The sequence below is a fragment of the Octopus bimaculoides genome, chromosome 21 (genome assembly GCF_046866305.1).
Source record: "Octopus bimaculoides isolate indiv1 chromosome 21, ASM4686630v1, whole genome shotgun sequence".
Taxonomy (NCBI): domain Eukaryota; kingdom Metazoa; phylum Mollusca; class Cephalopoda; order Octopoda; family Octopodidae; genus Octopus; species Octopus bimaculoides.
The window spans coordinates 30,537,908-30,560,277 of record NC_142948.1 but is presented as its reverse complement, the minus strand read 5'-3'; the positions used below and the strand labels follow the sequence as shown (position 1 = coordinate 30,560,277).

General features: G+C 37.3%; 1 protein-coding gene across 5 annotated transcripts in view; it reads left to right on the top strand.

Annotated features, from left to right (window-relative positions):
- The window catches only part of LOC106880066 (uncharacterized), a 29,848-nt gene extending 8,703 nt beyond the window's left edge, over positions 1–21,145 (top strand). The window contains exons 1-16 of one of the 5 annotated variants that reach the window (XM_089338997.1): positions 1–429; positions 4,780–4,835; positions 6,407–6,563; positions 7,494–7,596; positions 9,312–9,417; positions 10,204–10,332; positions 10,819–10,896; positions 12,030–12,144; positions 13,065–13,212; positions 14,747–14,884; positions 15,289–15,510; positions 16,285–16,355; positions 17,841–17,967; positions 18,558–18,704; positions 19,356–19,508; positions 20,666–21,145. The exon at positions 1–429 is cut by the window's left edge and continues 48 nt beyond it. In XM_089338997.1, the coding sequence (XP_089195123.1) occupies positions 4,786–4,835; positions 6,407–6,563; positions 7,494–7,596; positions 9,312–9,417; positions 10,204–10,332; positions 10,819–10,896; positions 12,030–12,144; positions 13,065–13,212; positions 14,747–14,884; positions 15,289–15,510; positions 16,285–16,355; positions 17,841–17,967; positions 18,558–18,704; positions 19,356–19,508; positions 20,666–20,895 (1,974 nt within the window). In that variant the 5' untranslated portion in view covers positions 1–429; positions 4,780–4,785 and the 3' untranslated portion in view covers positions 20,896–21,145. Of the gene's footprint in view, positions 430–3,837; positions 3,977–4,137; positions 4,225–4,532; positions 4,622–4,779; positions 4,836–6,406; positions 6,564–7,493; positions 7,597–9,311; positions 9,418–10,203; positions 10,333–10,818; positions 10,897–12,029; positions 12,145–13,064; positions 13,213–14,746; positions 14,885–15,288; positions 15,511–16,284; positions 16,356–17,840; positions 17,968–18,557; positions 18,705–19,355; positions 19,509–20,665 lie in introns of those variants that run through there. The other 4 variants (XM_089338996.1, XM_089338999.1, XM_089338998.1 and 1 more) reach the window with 4 other exon arrangements.
- Positions 21,146–22,370: the final 1,225 nt, after the last annotated feature.

The following is a 22,370-nucleotide window of genomic DNA, read 5'->3' as shown; positions in this document are numbered from 1 at the left end:
CCTGTTGTCACCACCACCACCACCACCACCACCACAGCCGCCATCGCCACCGCCACCACAAACACCACCACTCCTGACGCCAATATCACCACCACCATTTCCACCACCACTTCCACCGCCACCACCACCGCCGCCGGCGTCGCTACCACCTTCAAAGCCACCTTCACGACGACGACGACGACGACCAACACCTACCACCACCACCAACACCACCATAACGAAACGACGACGACCAACCGCCGCCGCCGCCACCGCCAAGACGACACTAACAACAACAACACCACCAGCAACAAAAGTTATCCAGAGTGAAGGATGTACTACGGATGCAGAGACGTTATTTCGTACGTTACGTGAATCATATTTAAATTCAACGATTTTATCTTATTTACTACATTGCACTGCCCCTTGGTGGGATTGAAAACACTGAAGGTAAGTTATCATGTTTCTCACTTCACAACTACATTATATTTTCATACCGTTTATAACTACACTGCCGTACCATATGAAAACATCTTACCATCCGTTTACCACTGCGTAGCTGTATCACACCATGGGGTTGTTTATCGTTATAGAAAGGGTCGAGGCGGCAGAATCACTAGAGCGTCGGACGAAATGTTAGTAGCGGCATTTCATCTGGTTCTGTACGTTCAGAGCTCGAATCCTGCCGAGGTCAAATTTGTGTTTCATCATTCTTTGCGACATGCTTAAATAGATCCATAGGTTGGGTTGGGCTGGAGGATTATCGCCTGAGTGGGATTATCGCCTGAGTGGGATTATCGCCTGAGTGGGATTATCGCCTGAGTGGCAGTGCGAAGGTGTCATCCACCAGCAGAAGTGGAGTTGTAAGGAAATCACCAACAACGAGTAGTGGAGGCAGCGCTGCACAGTTACAACCCAAGCCCTCACCATACTACTACCACTACTACGACTGCTTAGTAACAATTGTTTCGAATTTTGGCACCACAAGGCTAGCAATGTTATGGGTAGTGGGTCGTCGATTACATCGACCTCATTATTCAACTGGTACTTATTTTATCGACCCCGAAAGGATGAAAGGCAAAGTGGACGTCGGCGGAATTTGAACTCAGAATGTAACGGCAGACGAAATACCGTTCGGCATTTCGCTCGGCGCGCTAACGATTCTGCCAGCTCACTTGATAAGTAATATTGATTACCAAAACAGTTCTTTTGTCATAAAGCACAACGCTTGTTGACTTCAGGTGATCGATAGATGCTAAAAGCATTAAGAAATCGATAGATAACTGATAGAATGAATGGCCAATGGCGGTTGAGTATTATTCTAACACGAACTACCGGAGTGAAACCGCAAAATTATAAAACACGTAAATAATATTTGTTACTATAGAAAATTGCAGACATTCTCAGTTTCACATTGCGTCGTACTCAATAGCTTGTATAGTCATTTGCGCTTGGGAAAAAGTGAATGTAGAAACGTAACAAGCGAAGATGATTGGTAAATATGGCCGATCGTTATGAGTGCATAGTTGAGAAGTTCAACTGACAATCTCTTTAGTCGTGCGTTCGATCCCATTGTTTGAGATCTTGTAAAAGTATTTTTCACTCCAATCTTTGAGGTTAGCAAACACGTTAAGATAGTATAATTTTTGCTTTTGCACAACTTGTGCAGAATATCTGTGTATGCACACACAAACATATATATATACATACATATGTTTAAACTTTTATACATGCAAACATACACTCGTATAAACAAACATACATGCATACCAACGAACATACATGCTGAATATTCTTTTACTCTTTTACTTGTTTCAGTCATTTGACTGCCGCCATGCTGGAGCACACCTTATAGTCGAGCAAATCGACCCCAGGACTTATTCTTTGTAAGCCTAGTACTTATTCTATGGGTCTCTTTTGCCGAACCGCTAAGTTATGGGGACGTAAACACACCAGCATCGGTTGTCAAGTGATGCTGGGGGGACAAACACAGACACACAAACACACATATACATATGCATATATACAACGGGCTTCTTTCAGTTTCCGTCTACCAAATCCACTTACAAGGCTTTGGTCGGCCTGAGGCTATAGTAGAAAACACTTGCCCAAGGTGCCACGCATTGGGATTGAACCCGGAACCATGTGGCTACCACACAGCTACTCCTGCGCCTACCAGTAATACATACATACATACAGACAGACAAACAGATAAACAAAGAAACGTACAGACAGACAGACACCCCGAAAGATTGTCAGAAAGACATACAGACAGTAAAATTGGGACGTGCTTGGGGCTTTCTTTCCTTCCTCAGAACAGTTACATCATTTGGCCAATTAGTGTCATGTCTGAAAGCATGTAACATGTAAGTGTTCAGGATATGTCCGATTGCGTGTAGCCACCCTCGTTTTGAACGTGTGTATACGCATGTATGTATGTATGTATGTATGTATGTATGTACATATATATATGTATATATATATATATATACACACACATATACGTGTGTGTGTGTGTGTGTGTGTATACGTATATATACATGATGCATCCATACGTACATATATATATATTTACATAATATATATATGCATGTATATATATATACATGATGCATACATACATGCATATATATATATATATCATGTATATATATACATGATGCATACATACATGCATATATATATATATATATATATATATATATATATATATATATATATACTTATCTTTGTGTGTGTGTATATATATATACACATATACATACATACATACATACATTATATATATGTATATAGATGAATACATGCGTATATTTCTATACATACAGGTACACATGCACGCTCACACACGAACCCCCCCCCCCCCCCACACACACAATCACACACACACTCAAACATGACCAGGTAGGTAATGGAGTTCACTGACAAGCCGGAAGTGATCAATTAACGGCTGCAGGTATCAGCGTTACCGTTTTCCAATGAGCTTGAAGATATTTAAATCAGAGCCAGTCTTCGTAACGGTCTGTTGGTCATACTGCTATAATCATCATCATTGTTATATAACCAGTACCACCATCAACACCACCCCGCCACCGTCACCGCCGCCGTCGTGGTGGTGGTGGTGGTGGTGGTCATCGTCGTTGTCACCGTCCGGGAGGTCTATCACCAATATAGGTCTGATTACTTTCCGTGGTCAGTCCCATACCTATACCTGACCGTGCATCTCAAAATGTTTTCGGTCACTTCGGGTGGAGAGTTGAGTGCTACTTTTTCTCCCATTTCTTTTCACAATTTGTCTGAGGAATTTCAATCTTCTTCATCTACGGAAAAATCTTCCAGATTTCTTTTAGCACTTGCAAGAGAAATCCCGTTTCCCGCATCTCTTGTCGTAGCTGAAGCGATTTTAACAGCTGTAGCGGAGGCGGTGGTGGAGGCAACGGAATCGGCGGTGACGGTTTATTCGTTTCATTTAAAATTTTCTTCGTTTTTTTTTCTTCTTCTTTTCTTCTTTAGATATGTTATGGGTATTGTTGTTGATGTTGCTGTTGTTGTCGTTATTACTGGTATTGTCGAATGCGTTACTGAATTGTTGATTAGCTGGTCTACTAGCAGACACAAATTTATAAGCATTTTGTGTTTCTTTTCGGTGGTGCGGAAGTGACGTCATTCATTGTCGTCAACGCGACGTCAATATTCTCTTGGCATTTCGGACAAGGAACACGTCACGGCATCGAACGTTATCATTAGTTATTTCTCCACCATGTTTCCAAATATTTGGAAAATACTTTTTCCAGTCAGTTCAAGAAACTTAAAAAATATTAATGTGTACCCCCTGCAAAACACGGGGTGTCTCTAAACGGATATACTACCAGCGCAGTCCAGGCAATGTTAAAAACAAGGCTGTACCAATTAAAATGGATGAACGGGGCCTCAACAAGCTGAATAGATTGAAAACACTCTTACGACTTACAGAGCTCCAAGTTACCGTGTCTTTCCAGTATGGCGGTCATAATAATAATAATAATAATAATAATGGTTTAAAATTTTGCGGGGTTGATTACATCGACCCTAGATCTCAAATGGTACTTAATTTATCGACCCCGAAAGGATGAAAGGCAAAGTCGACCTCGACGGAATTCGAACTCAGACTGTATCGACGGGCGAAAAAGTGCTGAACATTTCGCCCAGCGTGCTAATGGCTCTGCCAGCTCGCCTTAATAACAACAACAATAATATCCGTCAAATGTAAACAATAATCTTTTCTACTGTAGGCACAAAGACTGAAATTTGGGGAAGTGAGATGGTCGATTACATGGTCTCCAATGTTTCGCTGGTACTTGATTTATCGACCCGGAAAGGATGAAAGGCAGAGTAGACTTCAGCGGAATTTGAACTCAGAACGTAAAGACGGACAAAATACCGCTAAGTATTTTGCCCAGCGTGCTAACGATTCTGCCAGCTCGCCTTATTATTATTATTATTATTATTATTATTATTATTATTATTATTATTATTAATAATAATAATATTAATCCTTTCTATTATGGGCGCAAGGCCTGAAATTTGGGGAAGGGAGATAGTCGATTACATTGACTCCAGTGTTTCGCTGGTACTTGATTTATCGACCCCTAAAGGATGAAAGGTAAAGTCGGCCTCGGCGGAATTTGAACTTTAGACGTAGCGGCAGACGAAATACCGCTAAGCATTTCGGCCGGCGTGCTAACGAGTCTGCCAGTTTGGTGCCATAATAACAACAATAGCAAAAATAATCGATAATACATTTATTTCTTCTAATTGTAGTTCAAAATGGAGTTGCACTTGAAGAAGGGTATGTCTCCAAAGAAAACTACGGAAAGGTAACTTTATACATTACTTTCATCTTTGTGACATTTTGATGATAAAACAAATAAAACACACAAAAAAAAATAGAAACCGAAAAGCAAAATGGAGTGGTTGTGTGGTAAGTAGCTTGCCTACCAACCACATTGTTCTGGGTTCTCATCCTACTGCTTGGCACGTTGGGCAAGTGTCTTCTGCTACAGCCTCCAAAGCCTTGTGAGTGGATTTGGTAGACAGAAACTGAAAGAAGCCTGTCGTATATATATATATATATATATATATATATATATATATATATATATATATATATATATATATGTGGGTGCCTGTGTGTGTGAATATGTTTGTGTGTCTGTGTTTGTCCTCGCACCATCGCTTGACAATCGTAACTTAGCGGTTTTTGTTGAATAAAAATTATTGAAAAAAAAGCTGCAATAATTATGCACCAACCTTAATATATATATATATATATATATATATATATATCTATATATATATATATATATATATATATATATATATATATGTGTTGGTTTCAAATTTTGACACAAAGACGGCAAGTTCCGGGGAGGGGTTAGGTCAATTACAAAGATTCCAGTGGCCAACTGGTTCTTATTTTATCGACCCCGAAATGATGAAAGGTAAAATCGAACTCGGCAGAATTTGAACTCAGAACGTAAAGACGGTACGAAATACTGCTAAGCATATTCTCCGGCATGTTAATGAATTTTCCAGCTTATGGACTTAATAACAATAATAACAATGTCCCCGTACTTGATAACAACACTGGACTTAATAACGAAAATGACAATGTTCCTTGTCTGAGAGTTTTTGTGGTCTGCTAGAAACAGCAGCTAAATCTCATACCACACTCCGTCTTTCTAAATAGAGAATGCATGCATTAGAAAACACGGACCTCGAGACGTAATAAATATACAAATAAATATCAAGATATAGTCGATTCGCTTGATTAGGGCCCAGTTGGAGGGCTAAAGAGCAATAAGAATTGCAGTAAATATAACATGAGATATAACAATCAATCTCTCTTTCAAGTCAAAATATCGATTATATATTTCTGTCACACGTAACGTCTGCTCAGGTGTTATTACGTTGATTGATGGTGCAACAATTCGATGACAATTAGCTATTATCGAATTGAGGAAAACATGACAAAACAATACGTTCACCATAGCATCAAGCACTGTATACTGGTACACGTACGCTTATTCAGATACTCGTGTTTATACATGAACACACACATACACACACACACACACACACACACACACACACGCGTTTATATATGTATACACAAATACACACACATGCACTTACACACACATACAATACCAATCTTGAGGAATTAGGTTTCTCAAAATCAAAAAGAAGAAACAACCTGATTCGAAGGCTACAGATCTAACCCATCACTGGAACTGTAAGATATGTATATATATGTGTGTGTGTGTGTGTATGTATATATATATATATATATATATATATATATATATTCATTCTTTCTCTCAACAATCTGTTGATACTTCTAATCGGTTGATAATAAAACTGAAAATGTTTGACTCGTACATTTTAGGCGATTTCCGGAAATCGACGTACTGCGACGCTACATTCTCTACCAAACATCATGGCCGCCATTTAAATGTCAACATGATCTGAAACTATCAAACTGTCCCTCAGATGTAAATGTATATCGTCAATATGATACATGGAGGAAAAAATACTTAGCGCAGGTATGTGTTAACTCAATCAATACAACCGCATATCAGTTAAGAGATATTTTCATTCAAAACGTGATAAATGTTTGTACTCTTTGTTGTTTTTCTTTTCATTCTCTTGCAGTCTTTGCACATAAGCATCTATTCCATTAAGAGGAAGGCATAAAAATGCTTCCCGTTAAAACTTTGATATCTTTCATCGAAGCTCTAAAAGAAAAGGACTTAAAGTTTTAATATATTTTGCAGCAAATATCGATAAAATCTAAGTTGAAATACGATATCTGTATGTGTCTGTATAAATGTGTGTGTGTGTATATATATATATATATATATATATATATATATAAATATATATATTATACATAAGTTGAAATGCAGATATCTGTGTGTATGTGTGTGTATATATATATATATATATTATATTTCGAGATGGTCACTTTTTCATGGCAAATAAACACATGCATTATTATATAATCCACATATATACATACATACATACATACATACATACATACATACATACATATTGCTTTCTCGATTTCGCTGTTTGAGTGTTTTGAAGGAGAGGATTTAAAAAAAAAGGGAGAGAGAGAGAGAAAACAGCTTTTAAAAATAGAACAAAAGAAGCTACATCTATTTGCGATGAATGCGTGAATATATTTTGAGTTCAGGTATGGATTTTGCTATGAAGGCACAATGGGGAGTTGGTGATTTTGATTTTGCCTGGGATTGGGCAAGTGTGTCTGTTGATTGCAAGATGTGGTTCTTTTATTGCTCCTTTTCTTCAACTCAAATTGTCTTGTGACAGTCCAGTTTTTTTCTTTTTCTACGAGGCTATATATTTCTTCGTTATACAGCAGTAGAAATATTTTGACAAAATACATTCAATGAAATTCTCGACATTGTTCCACTCTACAACCTGTGCCAATATTGCTTGTATTTCAGAACTACAGTTCAAATGAGGAAAGAGTGAAAACAGTATCGAGTAGAACTGGAAGTCAGAAAGGTACCAGTAACAGATCAAGCAACACTACAGCCTCATCAAGACGCAAGTAACCTCATGTCTCTCTATCTGTTTGTCTATCTATCTGTCTCTATCTTTGTCTGTCTGTCTGTCTCTCGCTCTTTTGTTCTATCTGTTTCTCATTATCTCTTTTTCTTTTCCTTTCTCTTTTTTTTTTATCTGGTGCTGCATTCATTCTCTAGACTCTCCTTTTGTGACTCTTTTTCTCTTTCTGTGTCTCAGTATACATACACACATACATACATACATACATACATATGTGTGTGTGTATAAATATATATATCTTTATATATAAAAATGAGAATGTGTGTCTGTCTGTCTGTCTGTCTGTCTGTGTGAATCCCTAAAACTCGAGAACTACGCAACCAATTTCATTCAAATTTTACAGATGCCTTACTTAGGGTTCCAGTTGTGTTTTAGTCAAAAATTTTTTTAACTTCTTGCGGAGTTCGAGCCCACGGCAACATAATATCTCCTCCACTATTTAAGTATTACGTGTCAAAAGTGAAACAAAAACACTCATGTCAAATACTTTCACTTTAAAAATGAAACTATTCTACTAACTGAAACAATCACATTTTGATACTGTAATGACAGATACTTTCAGAGAGAGAGAGAGAGAAAGAGAGAGAGAGAGAGAGAGAGAGAGAGAGAGAGAGAGAGAGAGAGAGAGAGAGAGAGAGATGTATATGTATACATATAGATGTATATGTACACGTTATTCCACTAACTGAAACAATCACATTTCGATACTGTAATTACAGATACTTTCAGAGAGAGAGAGAGAAAGAGATGTATATGTATACATATACATGTATATGTACACGTATATGCATAGATATATATAGATATAGATCTATATGCATACATGTATATGTATACATATGTGTAGATGTATATATGTATGTACATGTAATATGTACACATATATACATATATATACATGTATACAGATATCTATACATATATACACCCATCACACACAAACACATGCACACACACACACACATTAGTCATTTGTTTTCTTATCCAAAACTACGTCAAAAGTACTGAACGGATCTTTATGAAATTTGGAAATTATATTCTATGTATAACGGCCATGAAAATTCATATATTTTTGATGTTGATGAAATTTTAACCCGAACATAACAGATGAGCATTATTTGTAATTCAACGGTACAACGGTGTAAGACTACCCTTTCAGATATACTTACATTGGGATTTCTGCAATGTGGTGCATAAATTGTCAAGTAAATGAGACGCATCTTTGCCTCCACTGATTCACTTGCAAAGTGTTGAGTAAAATTATTTCGTTGCAGACCTCCTTTGGGTCTTTTTATTATCACTGCGACACACATAGTCCCCAGTTGGTAACATTGATTTCAAGGCCCTCCTAGATGAGAGACTGGCATTCCACTTAATGTCTATGTTCCATGCTGGCATGGATTGGAGAGTTATTAATGTAGAAATATGGTATCGGAGCTACTAACAGTTGAGGGTTGCGTAGTCTAGACGGCGTTTTTAGGTTTCATTATTCTCTTTAACCCGGGCAAAGCCGGGTATTTCTGCTAGTATATATATATATATGTAAATATATATATATATATATATACATACATATACGCATGTATGTATACGTATATACGGCATATACATAAATGCATCATATATGTGTACCCCCCCCCCATATATTTATATGTATGTATATATAATAAGTGTGCTTTATTCTATTATTCCAGGGATTTATGAAAGCGAAGATGAGAAAAACTACATGACAGAACCAGGCGAATGGACCCCAAGTCGTTTCCTTTATAGTGCAAAATATGGAAACCTTTACCAACTCAAGTAAGATCTATTGAATTCTGTCATATAATATAATAATATAAAATATAGACATTTAAAAGGATACACTGAATGTAATTTGTAGAACTCTACACGTGCTCCCTTTCGGTTGGACGGCCTGTGTCTAGTTCTGGAAATTACATCGCAAATCGACAGACTACGCTGACGATCCTGCAGATATTTACTTATGTAAATTTTAACAGGTGAAACCATGGTACGGAGGTTAACCGTTTCTATTTAGTATTTTTTCATCTGTCTTGCCCTTTTACAGTCTGTTGTGTCGCTGAATTTTTACTGAGAGAATATATTTTTTTCGTGGTTAGATGATTCGGCATCTATTTCTAGCAAATAGGAGTCCACTTTTGCTGGTCATCCCTCTTATTTTTGTATGTAATATAATTTTAATCTTCGGATTTTTTTTTTAATATGCAAGACCACTGGTTCAAATTAATTAATATCAATTTCTACCCTCATAAATAAATTTATATATATATATATATATATATATATATATACGTGTGTGTCTTTGTGTCTGCGTTTATCCCCTACCACCGCTTAATAACCGGTGATGGTGTGTTTAAGTCCCTTTAAGATAGCGGTTCGACCAAAAAAAAAGAGTTCGATGGAACAAGTTCTAGACTTCAAGAAATAAGGCCTAGGGGCGATTTGTTCGACTAAAATCCTTCAAGTCGGTGCCCCAGCATGGTCGCATTCAAATGACTGAAGCAAGTAGTAGATAAAGAATAAAAAGAAAAAAATATCCCTTGAACTGCCATGTTTCCATTCCAGCAAGAACACACGCACTGGCAAAGGAACCTCCCGAAAGAAGTCCGTTTGGCTTTGGGAAGCCGAATATTCAGAATGGTTACAGAAAAACATCACTAAAGGTGACAAGAAAACCAATTCTAAACAGTTAAGGTAAGCACTAGTTAGATATTACCAGAGTTAATAGCCTAACGGTGTTGAGTTTGGTTTCGCAGAATAAAGTTGGTGTGCTTGTAAATGTGAAGGCGCATGGCTCAGTGGTTAGAGATTCGGGCTCACAATCACGAGGCAGTGAGTTCGAAGTTCGATTCTCGGACCGGGCTGTGTGTTGTGGTCTTGAGCAAGACACTTTATTTTACGCTACTCCGTTTCACTCACCTGTAGAAATGAGTTGCGACATCACCGGTGCCAAGCTGTATCGGCCCCTTTGCCTTTCACTTCTGCCAGATCGTCGCCCTACATATTGATTATATTGATTGTTATTTGTAAATTTCTCTCGTCAGAACATCCTCTAAGATTAATGAACTTTTAAATTACCCCTCACAAAATGATCAATGTGTTTAACAGCCATATTACCTGTTCCAACATCACTACAAACTATTTGATGCTGCCTATATATCTTTACGCATATCTTTGCAGAACGACTACATCTCCGCGCAAACGAACTTCGAAGAAGAAAAAACCAGAGTTATACTGTCCACATGCGGACACTTATGCGTAAGTACAACACGGTATATAACATCATCCATCCATCGATCTATCCACCCATCCATGCATCCATCCATCTATGCATGCATCCTTCCATCCATCTTTTCCACCACCTGTTCCTGAGAGCGTTGTGGAGGTACACTCTCCAAGTACCCCTCTCCATAGGGTCCTATCAGAAGCAGCTGTCATTACAATTACACTTTCTGCCATGATTTCCAAGTGCGACCGAGTGAGACAACGGATATTATGCAAACACTACAAACATTACGGTGTGGAAGAGGTATCGCAATCGGTGAGTGTAGAATCGATCGGTCGGTATCTGGAGACGACAGGGCTGCTACCTGGTTTATCAGATGGTGATTTCCAGCATGCACTGCATACGTTCGTTACTGGGAGATGCTAGGTAGGGATCCAAATTAGCTTTACGAAGACTGAGACACTGGTTCTCTCAAGAAAGTCTTAGCGGTGCACTCTGTCTGTTAGTGAAACACCACTAAGAAAGGTGAAATTTAGTTTCCTATTTTGTATGTATGTATGTATGTATGTATGTATGTATGTATGTTTGTATGTATGTATGTATGAGACTCGCAGCACTATCAACAATCATCAATTAGTTAATTGATTAATCAATCAATCCATGTTGTTATCGTAGTCATAAAGCAAGACCGATGATTGACTACCAGGCCGCTGGTGATGATGCTACACACCATACTAATCATGTCTGTCGGGCATGTGGAAGGGAGTGTGATTCAGCAGGAGGACTTAAACGACACGCAATGGTACATGGAGCCCAATTACAACAACAGCCAGCTATTGCCAGTAAAGGTTTTGGATGCCAACTCTGTGCAAGACATTGTAGATCTTTGGCTGGGCTAAAAAGTCACATTCGATCACAGCACCGTTAAGTTAAGCTTCGTGCAATAGCCATACTCGATAACGAGGGGGCAGCCATCATGTATGTATGTATGTACGTATGTATGTATGTATTGATGGATGGATGGAAGGATGGATAGATGGATGAATTCATATTAGGAAACAAATAAATGGATATTAAGAAATGGTTTACTCGTCATATCTCTTGACGGCGAAATACTAAATCCATCGTATTTATATATATATATATATATATATGTCATTTATAGAACTTACTTTGAACAAAGTCTGACCAAGCAGAGACGAAAGCAAGCTGTTACAATTATGCAGAAATTTGTAAGAGGATGGTATGTAAGAGCCAGCATAAAAAGACTAATTAGAAAGGTATGTAACCGTTGTGACAGCTTCTTTCAAACGGTACTGGCCAAGCTAGGGCTTCACAATGAATATAAAATATTGTATTGTAATAATGGTACGGTATTTAATTACGAATGTTGACATTCTGATTTTGAATCTTTACGAGGTTAACTTTGCTTCTTATCTATCATAAGATCATCTGATCATGGTTTCGATTCTTGGAGCAGATGACTTCATCATTGTGTCCTTGAGCTCCTGTCTGATCAGTTGAAAATGTGTACCAGTGACAATTTAACCTTACCATACATTGGTATCCATTAAGCGGTGAGCCATCTATGTTCAGTTACATAAATTCCTTGAAAGCCCGTGAAACCCTGGATTCTTGGGCCTCTATGGCCCGAGGCAAACTAAAGGATGTAATACGAGGTAGATATTACAGCTGTTTCTAGAAGGTCATCTTTGTATTATTATTATTATTATTATTATTATTATTATTATTATTATTATTATTATTATTATTATTATTATTATTATCATTATTGAGTGAGTGAGAGAGCAGTGCATGACATCAAGGCAAAGTAACACTGAGGTGCGAATATACGAAGCCCAGTATACCCATCATGATTACCCGTCTGAAAAGGGTACACCAGGCACATGCATCACAACCATATGTGCTCGATATGGTAATCTCATATCACGATAAACAGCGCATGACCTCGCAGGTGGGGCCTAGTTAGAATTTCTTTCAGGTCAAGTAGCCCATCCTGCTCAAAAGGTCCCTGAATAAGGGTTGTTTAAGGATGTTGAGCAAAACACCCATGTTTCCAAAGGTGAATTATCCAAACCCCAAAGAATTCCTTCAAAACATGGCTATGATGCTCCCCCATTACTTCTGCTTGTGATGTTTCTAGTTGATTTTATTTTATTATGTTTCATAAATGTTTCAGAGTAATGTTAAACTGAATCAATCATGGCCACACGTCATGCAAGAATATAAAGATTTACTAAGAAGAGTTAAGGGACGTTACGACCAGCCTGAAAGCAGCTACAACATCTCCCTCAAAGATATCGAAGATTACGTTGATAAAAAGCAAAGTAAGGGTTTCGATATATTGTAGGAATTCTACATTTGTTTCGCTAGTGTTACTGCTGTCATTTTCTTTTTATTATTATTTCTGTTGTTGTGTTGTTGTTGCTATTGTTATTTTTTTTTATTGCCCACACGGGGCTAAACATAGAGGGGACAAACAAGAACAGACAAAGGTATTAAGTCGATTATATCGATCCCAGTGCGTAATTGGTACTTAATTTATCGACTCCGAAAGGATGAAAGGCAAAGTCGACCTCGGCGGAATTTGAACTCAGGACGTAACGGCAGACGAAATACCGCTAAGCTTTTCGCCCGGCGCGCTAACGTTTCTGCCAGCTCTGTTGTTGTTATTGTTCATCAGTGTCTGGTTAACCCTGATCGAATTTCAAGGGCATACTGCCTAGTGGTTATGGTGTTGTACTCATGATCCCGAGATTGTGGTTTCAATTCCTGGACCGGGTGGTACGTTGTGTTCTTGAGCAAGACACTTCATCTCACATTGCTCTGCGATTACTTGGACATCTGACGCATGGGTCATTAAATGACATAATTTGTGCAATATGTAAAAACGTGCGGGATAATCAAGACTATATAATAAACCGATTAAAATAGTTGTTTTCATTTTTCTTTTTTTTATTAATTTACTTTGTGGCATATAAAATATTAAATTTACATACTGGCCCGTTTTGAGTCCAAATTCCGCCGAGGTCGACTTTGCCTTTCATCCTTTCGGGGTCGATAAATTAAGTTCCTGTGAAACACTGGGGTCAATATAATTGACTTATCCTCTCTGCCAATATTTAAGGCCTTGTGCTTATAGTAGAAAGGATTGTTATTTATTGTTATGGCCTGATCCCAACCCGGACAGCAGCAACAAAGTCTACCTGTCACACTTCTCGGTCCACCATCACTACTTCGAGGTCCTGGATACATTCCAGGCCAGTGTCTGCAATCAAGTTGCCGATGTAAGCGTGACGACGTTTTCATATTCTGACATCACCATGGGGTGGGTTCCAGATGACTTATTTGGATGCTTTCGACTCAGGACGGCGCACGCAGTGACCAGATAGTCCCAGCCGTGTCTGCTTGTTACGAATTAAAGAAGGCGTGGAACTCCAAATTGCCCAGGCAAATCAATATCATACTTTTCATTGCAACTGCCGAATCAGTGTTATTGCATGGCATTGAAACACGGACACTGATAAAGATATTATCAAACGAGCTAAATGGATGCTACACAAGAATTCTACGAATGGCCCTGAATGTGAAATGGCAGCAAAATATGACAAATGAATGACTTTATGGTGACTTGCTGAGAATTTCGTATATTTAAGAAGCATAATCAGTTTATTGCACATAAATCTTAACAGCAAAATCTTACATGGACCCTCATGGGCCATGAGGACCCCGCTACATGTGAATCCCGCCTGAGAATCATCGGTTTAGAGCATCATTCTTCTTATATTCTTCTTTTTAATTCCCCTATTCTTTCATTCGTTTATTCGGTTATTCATTCGTCTATATATGTTTCTCCATCAGTTTACCATGCTGCATTCGATGAAGTGTCTTGTGGAGAAGACAAACTTACTTTTGACCAAATGAAGGCATTTTTCTGGAAGTGTCAACTGTATCCTACACCAGGAGAAATTAGGAGAGCGCTGAAAAAAGTCAATCAAAGTAAGTCAAGATATTATTAACTCATTTTTCTAGTCCTGGGCCAGCCTTCATCGGGCAGACCTATATAGCACGTAAATACAAATCTGTAAACGCGAACAATAAAATCCTATGCTACAAGTATATGGCCTGGTATATACTTATTTATGAATAAATTAAAAGGGAAGTTACATATAAAAGGACGTTTGCTCCTTGGGCTTTTCGGTCGACTGCTCATGCCTTCGCAATCTCATGATTTGTAGAGTTGAACTGATACAACGATGTTGTGGTCCTTAAAATGTTAAACCTCCTTAATTTACACATGATTAAATGCGCGCACACACACACACACACACACACACACACACACACACGAAAACACACACATGCGCGTATATTACATTCTCTTTCAATTGATTTCCTTTCAGGCTGCCAAAACAGAACCGATTTGATAATTTTACTAGAAAATTCTAATGAAATTCCCGAAGACCTTCTAATGGATTCTAAAACTTTATGTGAATTATTGGTCGGATCAATGGCCGAACATCGTCACCAGAACAGAATCGGGTTTGCCACGTTTACAGGAAATGTTCAGTTCCATTGTCGTTTGCAAGATAGACTGCGAAAAGTGAATATCTTGGAAAAGATTGGTAATGTACCTGCCATTGGTAGATTTCAGTGAAGCTTCGTATGTATGTCTATGTATATGTAGGAGTAAGCATATGGGCATGCGCTTAAGAATTTCGCTTTGTAACAATGTGACTCTAGGTTCTATTTCTGTATGTCACGTATTTTTTTTCCCCCCAAAGCGTTATGTTTGAAATTTGGTTGGGGAAACTCTCCGTCTCTCTCCTTTACTGATTCTTTCTTCCCCTCTATCTCTAACTATACATGCGTGTATATATATATATATATATATATATATATATATATATATATATAAATAAAAATGAAAAAATTTTTTTAAAAAGGGGTTTGTATGATAGTGTATAGAGGAATATGTTATTCAAAAGAATTCCAGCTCTGTCTGTTTTTTATGTTTCATTTATATTCTTATAAAATTAATGTGGGATATAGAATATGGAATATATAGTATATATAGCAAAATGAAATGAAGTATTGAATGTCTTATTGGATAAATGAAATATTAAAAATGAAATATATACATATACACATCCATGTATATATTTGTACATATATATATATGTATATATCGACAGAGAGAGGGAGAAAGAAAGAAAGAGAAAGAAAGAAAGAGAAACATCAGATGCATTTTATAACCATTTGTGTGGCTATTTACATCTGTAACGGGTATTGCTAAAGCGAAAACGCTTACCTTATATTACCGGGTGTGTTATCATTGTATAACTCAATGATAAAGAATATAGTCCCAACTCATACGAAATTGTTGTTTTGTATAATAGGATATGTGATGCCAGAAAGTGGTCCATCAAGAATTAGTGAAGCACTGATTGCTGTACAGAATACGATGAGGGTGAGTACAACCGAGCTTGCATTACTTTGTATCTTTTTAGTTAAAGTGAATGCAAACATACACACGTATATACAAGCACATACGAATACACACACACACATACACAATCTGTCTGTCTGTCTGTATGTCTGTCTCTCACATACACACACACATGTTCTCTTTAACACATGAAACCGCTCAAAATCTCTAAGGTACTACGAATGCCAAAAACCATGTCTGGCGTTCCATAAGCATTAATATAGTTAAAAGTACATCTCAAAGATTAGCATTTCTCACACTCAGTAATACAGACTGTTGCTAATAGCCCAGAAAACTCCAGTTGGATATATAAAACATTATCCTTTCCACGTCAATGACCTAATGAGGCTGTTAATCTAACATAAATATCCTAGACTGACTGATTTGTAAATAGTCCCCAACAGTCTACAGAATCTTGCCCACAGACCCTCCACTTCTTTTCTGCTCTTGTTTCCTATTTTATCTTATACTGTATCGCTCTGATACGTATTTCGTTATTAAGTCTGATGAATGCAGAGCATGAAATCTCGAGATATAGAATTACCCAAAATTTTGTATATTTTCTTGCTCATTCTCTCGCGTTCGACTTGTGGTTGAATATAGAGAACAAAGTTTAGAGTGGATTGTAGGTATTTGACATCTACTTCTAGCGCAGGCGCTGGTTATTTCCAGTAGCCCTTAATTATAATCATATTTTTTATAATTATATGCTTAATATATATATATATATATATATATATATATATATATATGCTTATATATATATACATACACACACATACACACGCACACCCACACATATATATATATATATATATATATATATATATATATATATATATATATATATATATATATATATGCACTCAAGATCTGCCAAACGTCACGCACCAAAACATTTGACATTTTATTTATAAAGTTAAGAACTCATCTATCTATCTATTATTATTATTATATGAAAACTCACTGCTGGGTATGATAGAAAGTGTCAGCTGTCCACAGCCAGTAGACAATGGTGACACTTGTTTACTAGTCATGAAAAGAATTCTTACATTTCCAAGCAATGTTGATTTTTGTTGGTGTTCTACCTTCACACTTGCATCAGTCTTTTTCAGCCATGCTGGTAGTTGAGTGCAGACACAACAGTATATATATATATATATATATATATATATATATATATATATATATAATTATGTGTATTTCTTCTATCTTAATAAATAAAAATTCTTCTGATAGAATAAATGGGTTAATAGAAACCAATGTAACGAGGAACACAAAATAACTGTGGTTTAGTTCCTGTTTTTAAGGCAGGAACTCCTTGAAATTTTGGGTATTTGAGTATATTTAAGAATTTAAGGAATGGCTCCATTCCTTAAATTCTTATATATATATATACCTGTATGTTTTTATGATGTGTGTGTATAAGTATACATCTCTGCTATATCTGTGCCTGTTTTCTTCTAGATACACACCCGACCTTGGTGTCAAAAAGCGTGTGTATTACTGACCGGTGGTCAAGCCTTGCACCGTAGAAGAGTTCATTTGGAGTCAGCGAATCTTAGGCATGAGGGGACAGAGATATACCTTATAGGTAAGTAACGAAACAATCGTTGACAACTGATGAAAAGATCGGACTTTTGTTCGTCAGTCTAAGCTGTTTTTTCTTTTTTCCCTCATACCTCCCTACGTCTCTACGTCCGTACGTACGTACCTACCTACATATATGTAGCAATCTATCTATCTATCTATCTGTCTGTCCTCTGCGTCTCTACCCACCCGCCCATTTGTCTGTCTGTCTTTCCACCTTTCTGTCTGCTTGTCTATCTATCTATCTATCTATCTATCTATCTATCTATCTATCTATCTATCTATCTATCTATCTATCTATCTATCGATTTATCCTTTTCACTCTTTCCGTGTGTTTGTGTATGTGTGTGGTGTGTCTGTGTATTCGTTACCAACGGGTCCCTGCTTTGCTCCTAGCAAAGATGGGGATCCGCAAATTCGACCCGCAATACTGTGATTTAAACTGCTAGGAATGAGAACGAAATCTCCCCCAAATAATTCTGTTTCATCTGAAAGGAAGATGAAGGTAAGATTAGATGCTGTACATAGTTATCTATACTACGAATCAATTACCAAATTCTTGCTTCTCGTTTTTTTTTTCTTTTAACGCAACAGGAATTGGTGAACACGTGAGAACAGAAGATAGTCAGTTAGTGGTGAAAAATTCACTTTATGATTTCCGGTTGTCAACTTACGACAGTATCGCAGAACTGGCTGATCTGTTGTTGGATATGTTTGCAAATAAAAGCAGAAATGATTCAGGTGAGAGGAAGATTTTGATCGACCTTTGTTTGTGAAGAACGAAAGGGTTGTTATTTTGTAGTTGCTTAGCTCATGTCAACCTTGATCCTATATATATCAATGGTTCTCAACCCCACCGTATCTTTGTCTGTGGATCCTTTTGAATCAATCAAGAATGCTGTTCTATGGATACTTTCGATCCTTAAAGGCATCTCATACATTTAAAATGAAATATTCTTAGGAATTGTATAAAAGATATTATTAAAACATTTTGCGTAGTGTAGAAATATAGCCAATTTATTGCACTAGCTGTGTGGCAAGAAGCTTGCTTCCCAGCCACATGGTTCCGGGTTCAAGCCCACTGTGTGGCACCTTAGGCAAGTGTTTTCTACTATAGTCTCGGACCGACCAAAGCCGTGTGAGTGGATTTGGTGGCCGGAAACTGAAGTTAGATCGTCTTATATATATATATATGTATATATATATATGTGTGTGTGTGTGTTTGTCCCTCCTCCCCCACAAAAACCAGCTGGTGGAGAATCTGCCTAGGGCTAAACTAGTAGTAACATTCAACTGCCGCTTAGATGTGGCGACTCACCTTATTGTTTATGTATTTGGTTCCTATTCAGAATCTGGTTTTTTTATTATTTTTTTTTATGCAAACCATTTTAGAAGACCCCAGGAACTTGAACGTGTTTAGTAAAGTGGACATCATGGAAGTACTGTGGACAATTTATCCACCGAAAGGAACTGGGTTAACGGAAATGAAGAAATCACGCTGGATAAGACCCATAATTGAAGGAGATGAAGCCTGGTCTTTACTAAGTAAGTCGATATTCTAATATAACTAATCATTAATGCTATTTCATTGTCATATTTTAAATACTTTTTACGTAAATCAGGTTCCGGTATGTATGCTTCACAAAAGCTGACTATAATGACGCATTAAAATATAGCGAATTCAAAGAAAATATACTATTCATACAAGGTTATGATACACTGGCGAGTAAAAATTAGAAAAAAATAATGTCTCAACCCTCTTTAGTACGGTATTAATTCCAAATTTACGAGAGATTTCCTAACAATGTGATGTCTTCAACAAAAATTTTTGCCCCAAACCTCAAACAACCGCAAATTAAAAAAAAAAGACCATGTAAAAACTAATTACAGTATCGTTGAAAACATCGTTAACTTAATAGTTAGAACAATAGAATTAATCACACTCATTCTCTAACTTAATCCATCTGCAGCAATATTATATCACATCCTCCTAATGGCAATTATTTGACAATATATCTTCGAGGCAATAACAAAAATTCTATAGAACACACTAAAAATATACCCAAGATAAATACTTGTTATAAACATTGCTTTATATCCAGAGTTAATCGAAAATTTCTCTTAGTATCTCAATATAGCTGGAGCTTAAATGGCAAAGTGATCACCAACACTAACATATTTTGACCCGTTGTCGAAGAAGCAGTTTCTTATCCAGTAGATAAAAAAGATGTACACTCTGTCTGGCAGAAAACTTATAACGTTTCTGTATAATCTGTTGAAATACTGAACCAGATGCAAAACATATTGTGTCACAGTGTGCACGTGAATATTTTTATAAAATGTCACTTCAAATTGGAGAATATATATCATTATGATATATTATTATACAGTTACTATTATTCTATGGGTCTTCAATAGTAGCTCTCTCTCTCTCTCTCTCTCCGTCACTTCTGTAGCGCAGCTATGAGAGGGACGTGAGGCTAAAAGTTTCGTGTGTTAGATGTGGAGAAAAATGTCTTAGAGGACACCTGACTAGGTCTTTCTGGTGTGCCTGGGCAACATAAACTAAGACAACAATTTGAGAGATATCCAGCTCTCTATTCCTTCATTATCTGTCTCTGAATCCATTTTGCTCCATATTTTTTTGTCAGTTCCTCTTTTAGTTCTACTCTTTGAAATCATTTCTTTGTATTTGCGAACAGGTGAAGACATCATGAAGAAAACTGACTTAAAAGCTTGTCTTCGATTGGTTGTCAGTTCGATAATAGAACGCGAAGGTTTTATAGAAATACTTTATGAAAACCCTTTTGAAATCAGAAAAGTGACTGACATTGAGACGGCTCTGCAAGAAATAGAGAGCTACATTCGGAAAAAGAAGCGCAAAGATAACAACAAAATATGGATGCCAGAATTAAGCGACAATCACCCGTAACTTCTGTACTGTCTGCAAGATCCTAAAAACCAGTTTCGACAATATTTCTCATTGATTGCAAGAATTATTCGTATTTTGCCATGTTTGATTACTTTTAATTATATTTAATCGTCTATAGGTGCCAAAATATTATTGCTCAATTTTTTTTTTCTATTAACAAAACTATATATGCACTAAAATATATTTTAATACAGAAAAGAGCAAGTTGTTGAAATTAAAGAAGCTAAGATGAATAAAATGATTCCATTCAGTTGTTGTCGTCGTCGTCGCTGTTATAGTTTAACCCCTGGTCGACACTGATTGGGAAGTTCTATGATATAATCTGTCAGCTGTGACCATTACGCCGTGTTTTCCACTTTTTGTTCAGGTATAGTGTTTTTAGGAATACATTAACCTTGTGCGAAAAATTAGAAATCCATATTTCAAAGAACTAATACTCTTTTACTCTTTTACTTGTTTCAGTCATTTGACTGCGGCCATGCTGGAGCACCACCTTTAGTCGAGCAAATCGACCCCAGGACTTATTCTTTGTAAGTCTAGTACTTATTATATCGGTTTCTTTTGCCGAACCGCTAAGTTATGAGGACGTAAACACACCAGCATCGGTTGTCAAGCGATGTTGGGGGGACAAACACAGACACACAAACATACACACACACACATATATATATATACATAATATATACGACGAGCTTCTTTCAGTTTCCATCTACCAAATCCACTCACAAGGCTTTGGTCTGCCCGAGGCTATAGTAGAAGACACTTGCCCAAGGTGCCACGCAGTTGGACAGAACCCGGAACCATGTGGTTTGTAAGCAACATCCCACTCGTTCTGGACGCATCTATAATAGTTGAGAACTCTACTGCAAACCAGCAGGATACTACAACACTATCCTACTATCTGTATATGGTTTCATGTAGTCCAGACAAGCAAAACACAATTGTAGCAACATTATTCTTACCACTCAGTCATGACATATCCATGAGATCGATAACACTTTGCGCGCATCTCAGACAAGGCCAGCAGACGGCACTTCCATGCCACTAGAGTTTATCTCGAACCGGCAATGTTCACCGGTGTCGCTATCAAGCCAGGGATTCCTGGAAATTATCAATAGGCCTTGACTTAAAAGCCTTCCCGAATACGCCAGCCAGTTGGTTTTTACCAACGTCTAAAGTTTCCTTGAGAACTTCATTGTTTTGCTCGTCACTAGTTCTTTGTAGAATGCCAAAGTAGAGCAACCATCTGGAGTATTGCCCGACTGGTAGTGAGCTGTGAAGACTTGACGACATTCTAGATTCAAGTCCTCTGTGTCGGTCTTGACCCTAAATTGGTGCTCTGTCCAAGCGATGAAATGTGGAAAAATATGCGTAGCAAACACTGTCCTTCGTTTTAAAGATGACACATATGGTGCCATACGACATTCTACTTCAAATATAGCAGATGTCACATAAGATATCTGCCAAAACTTGCT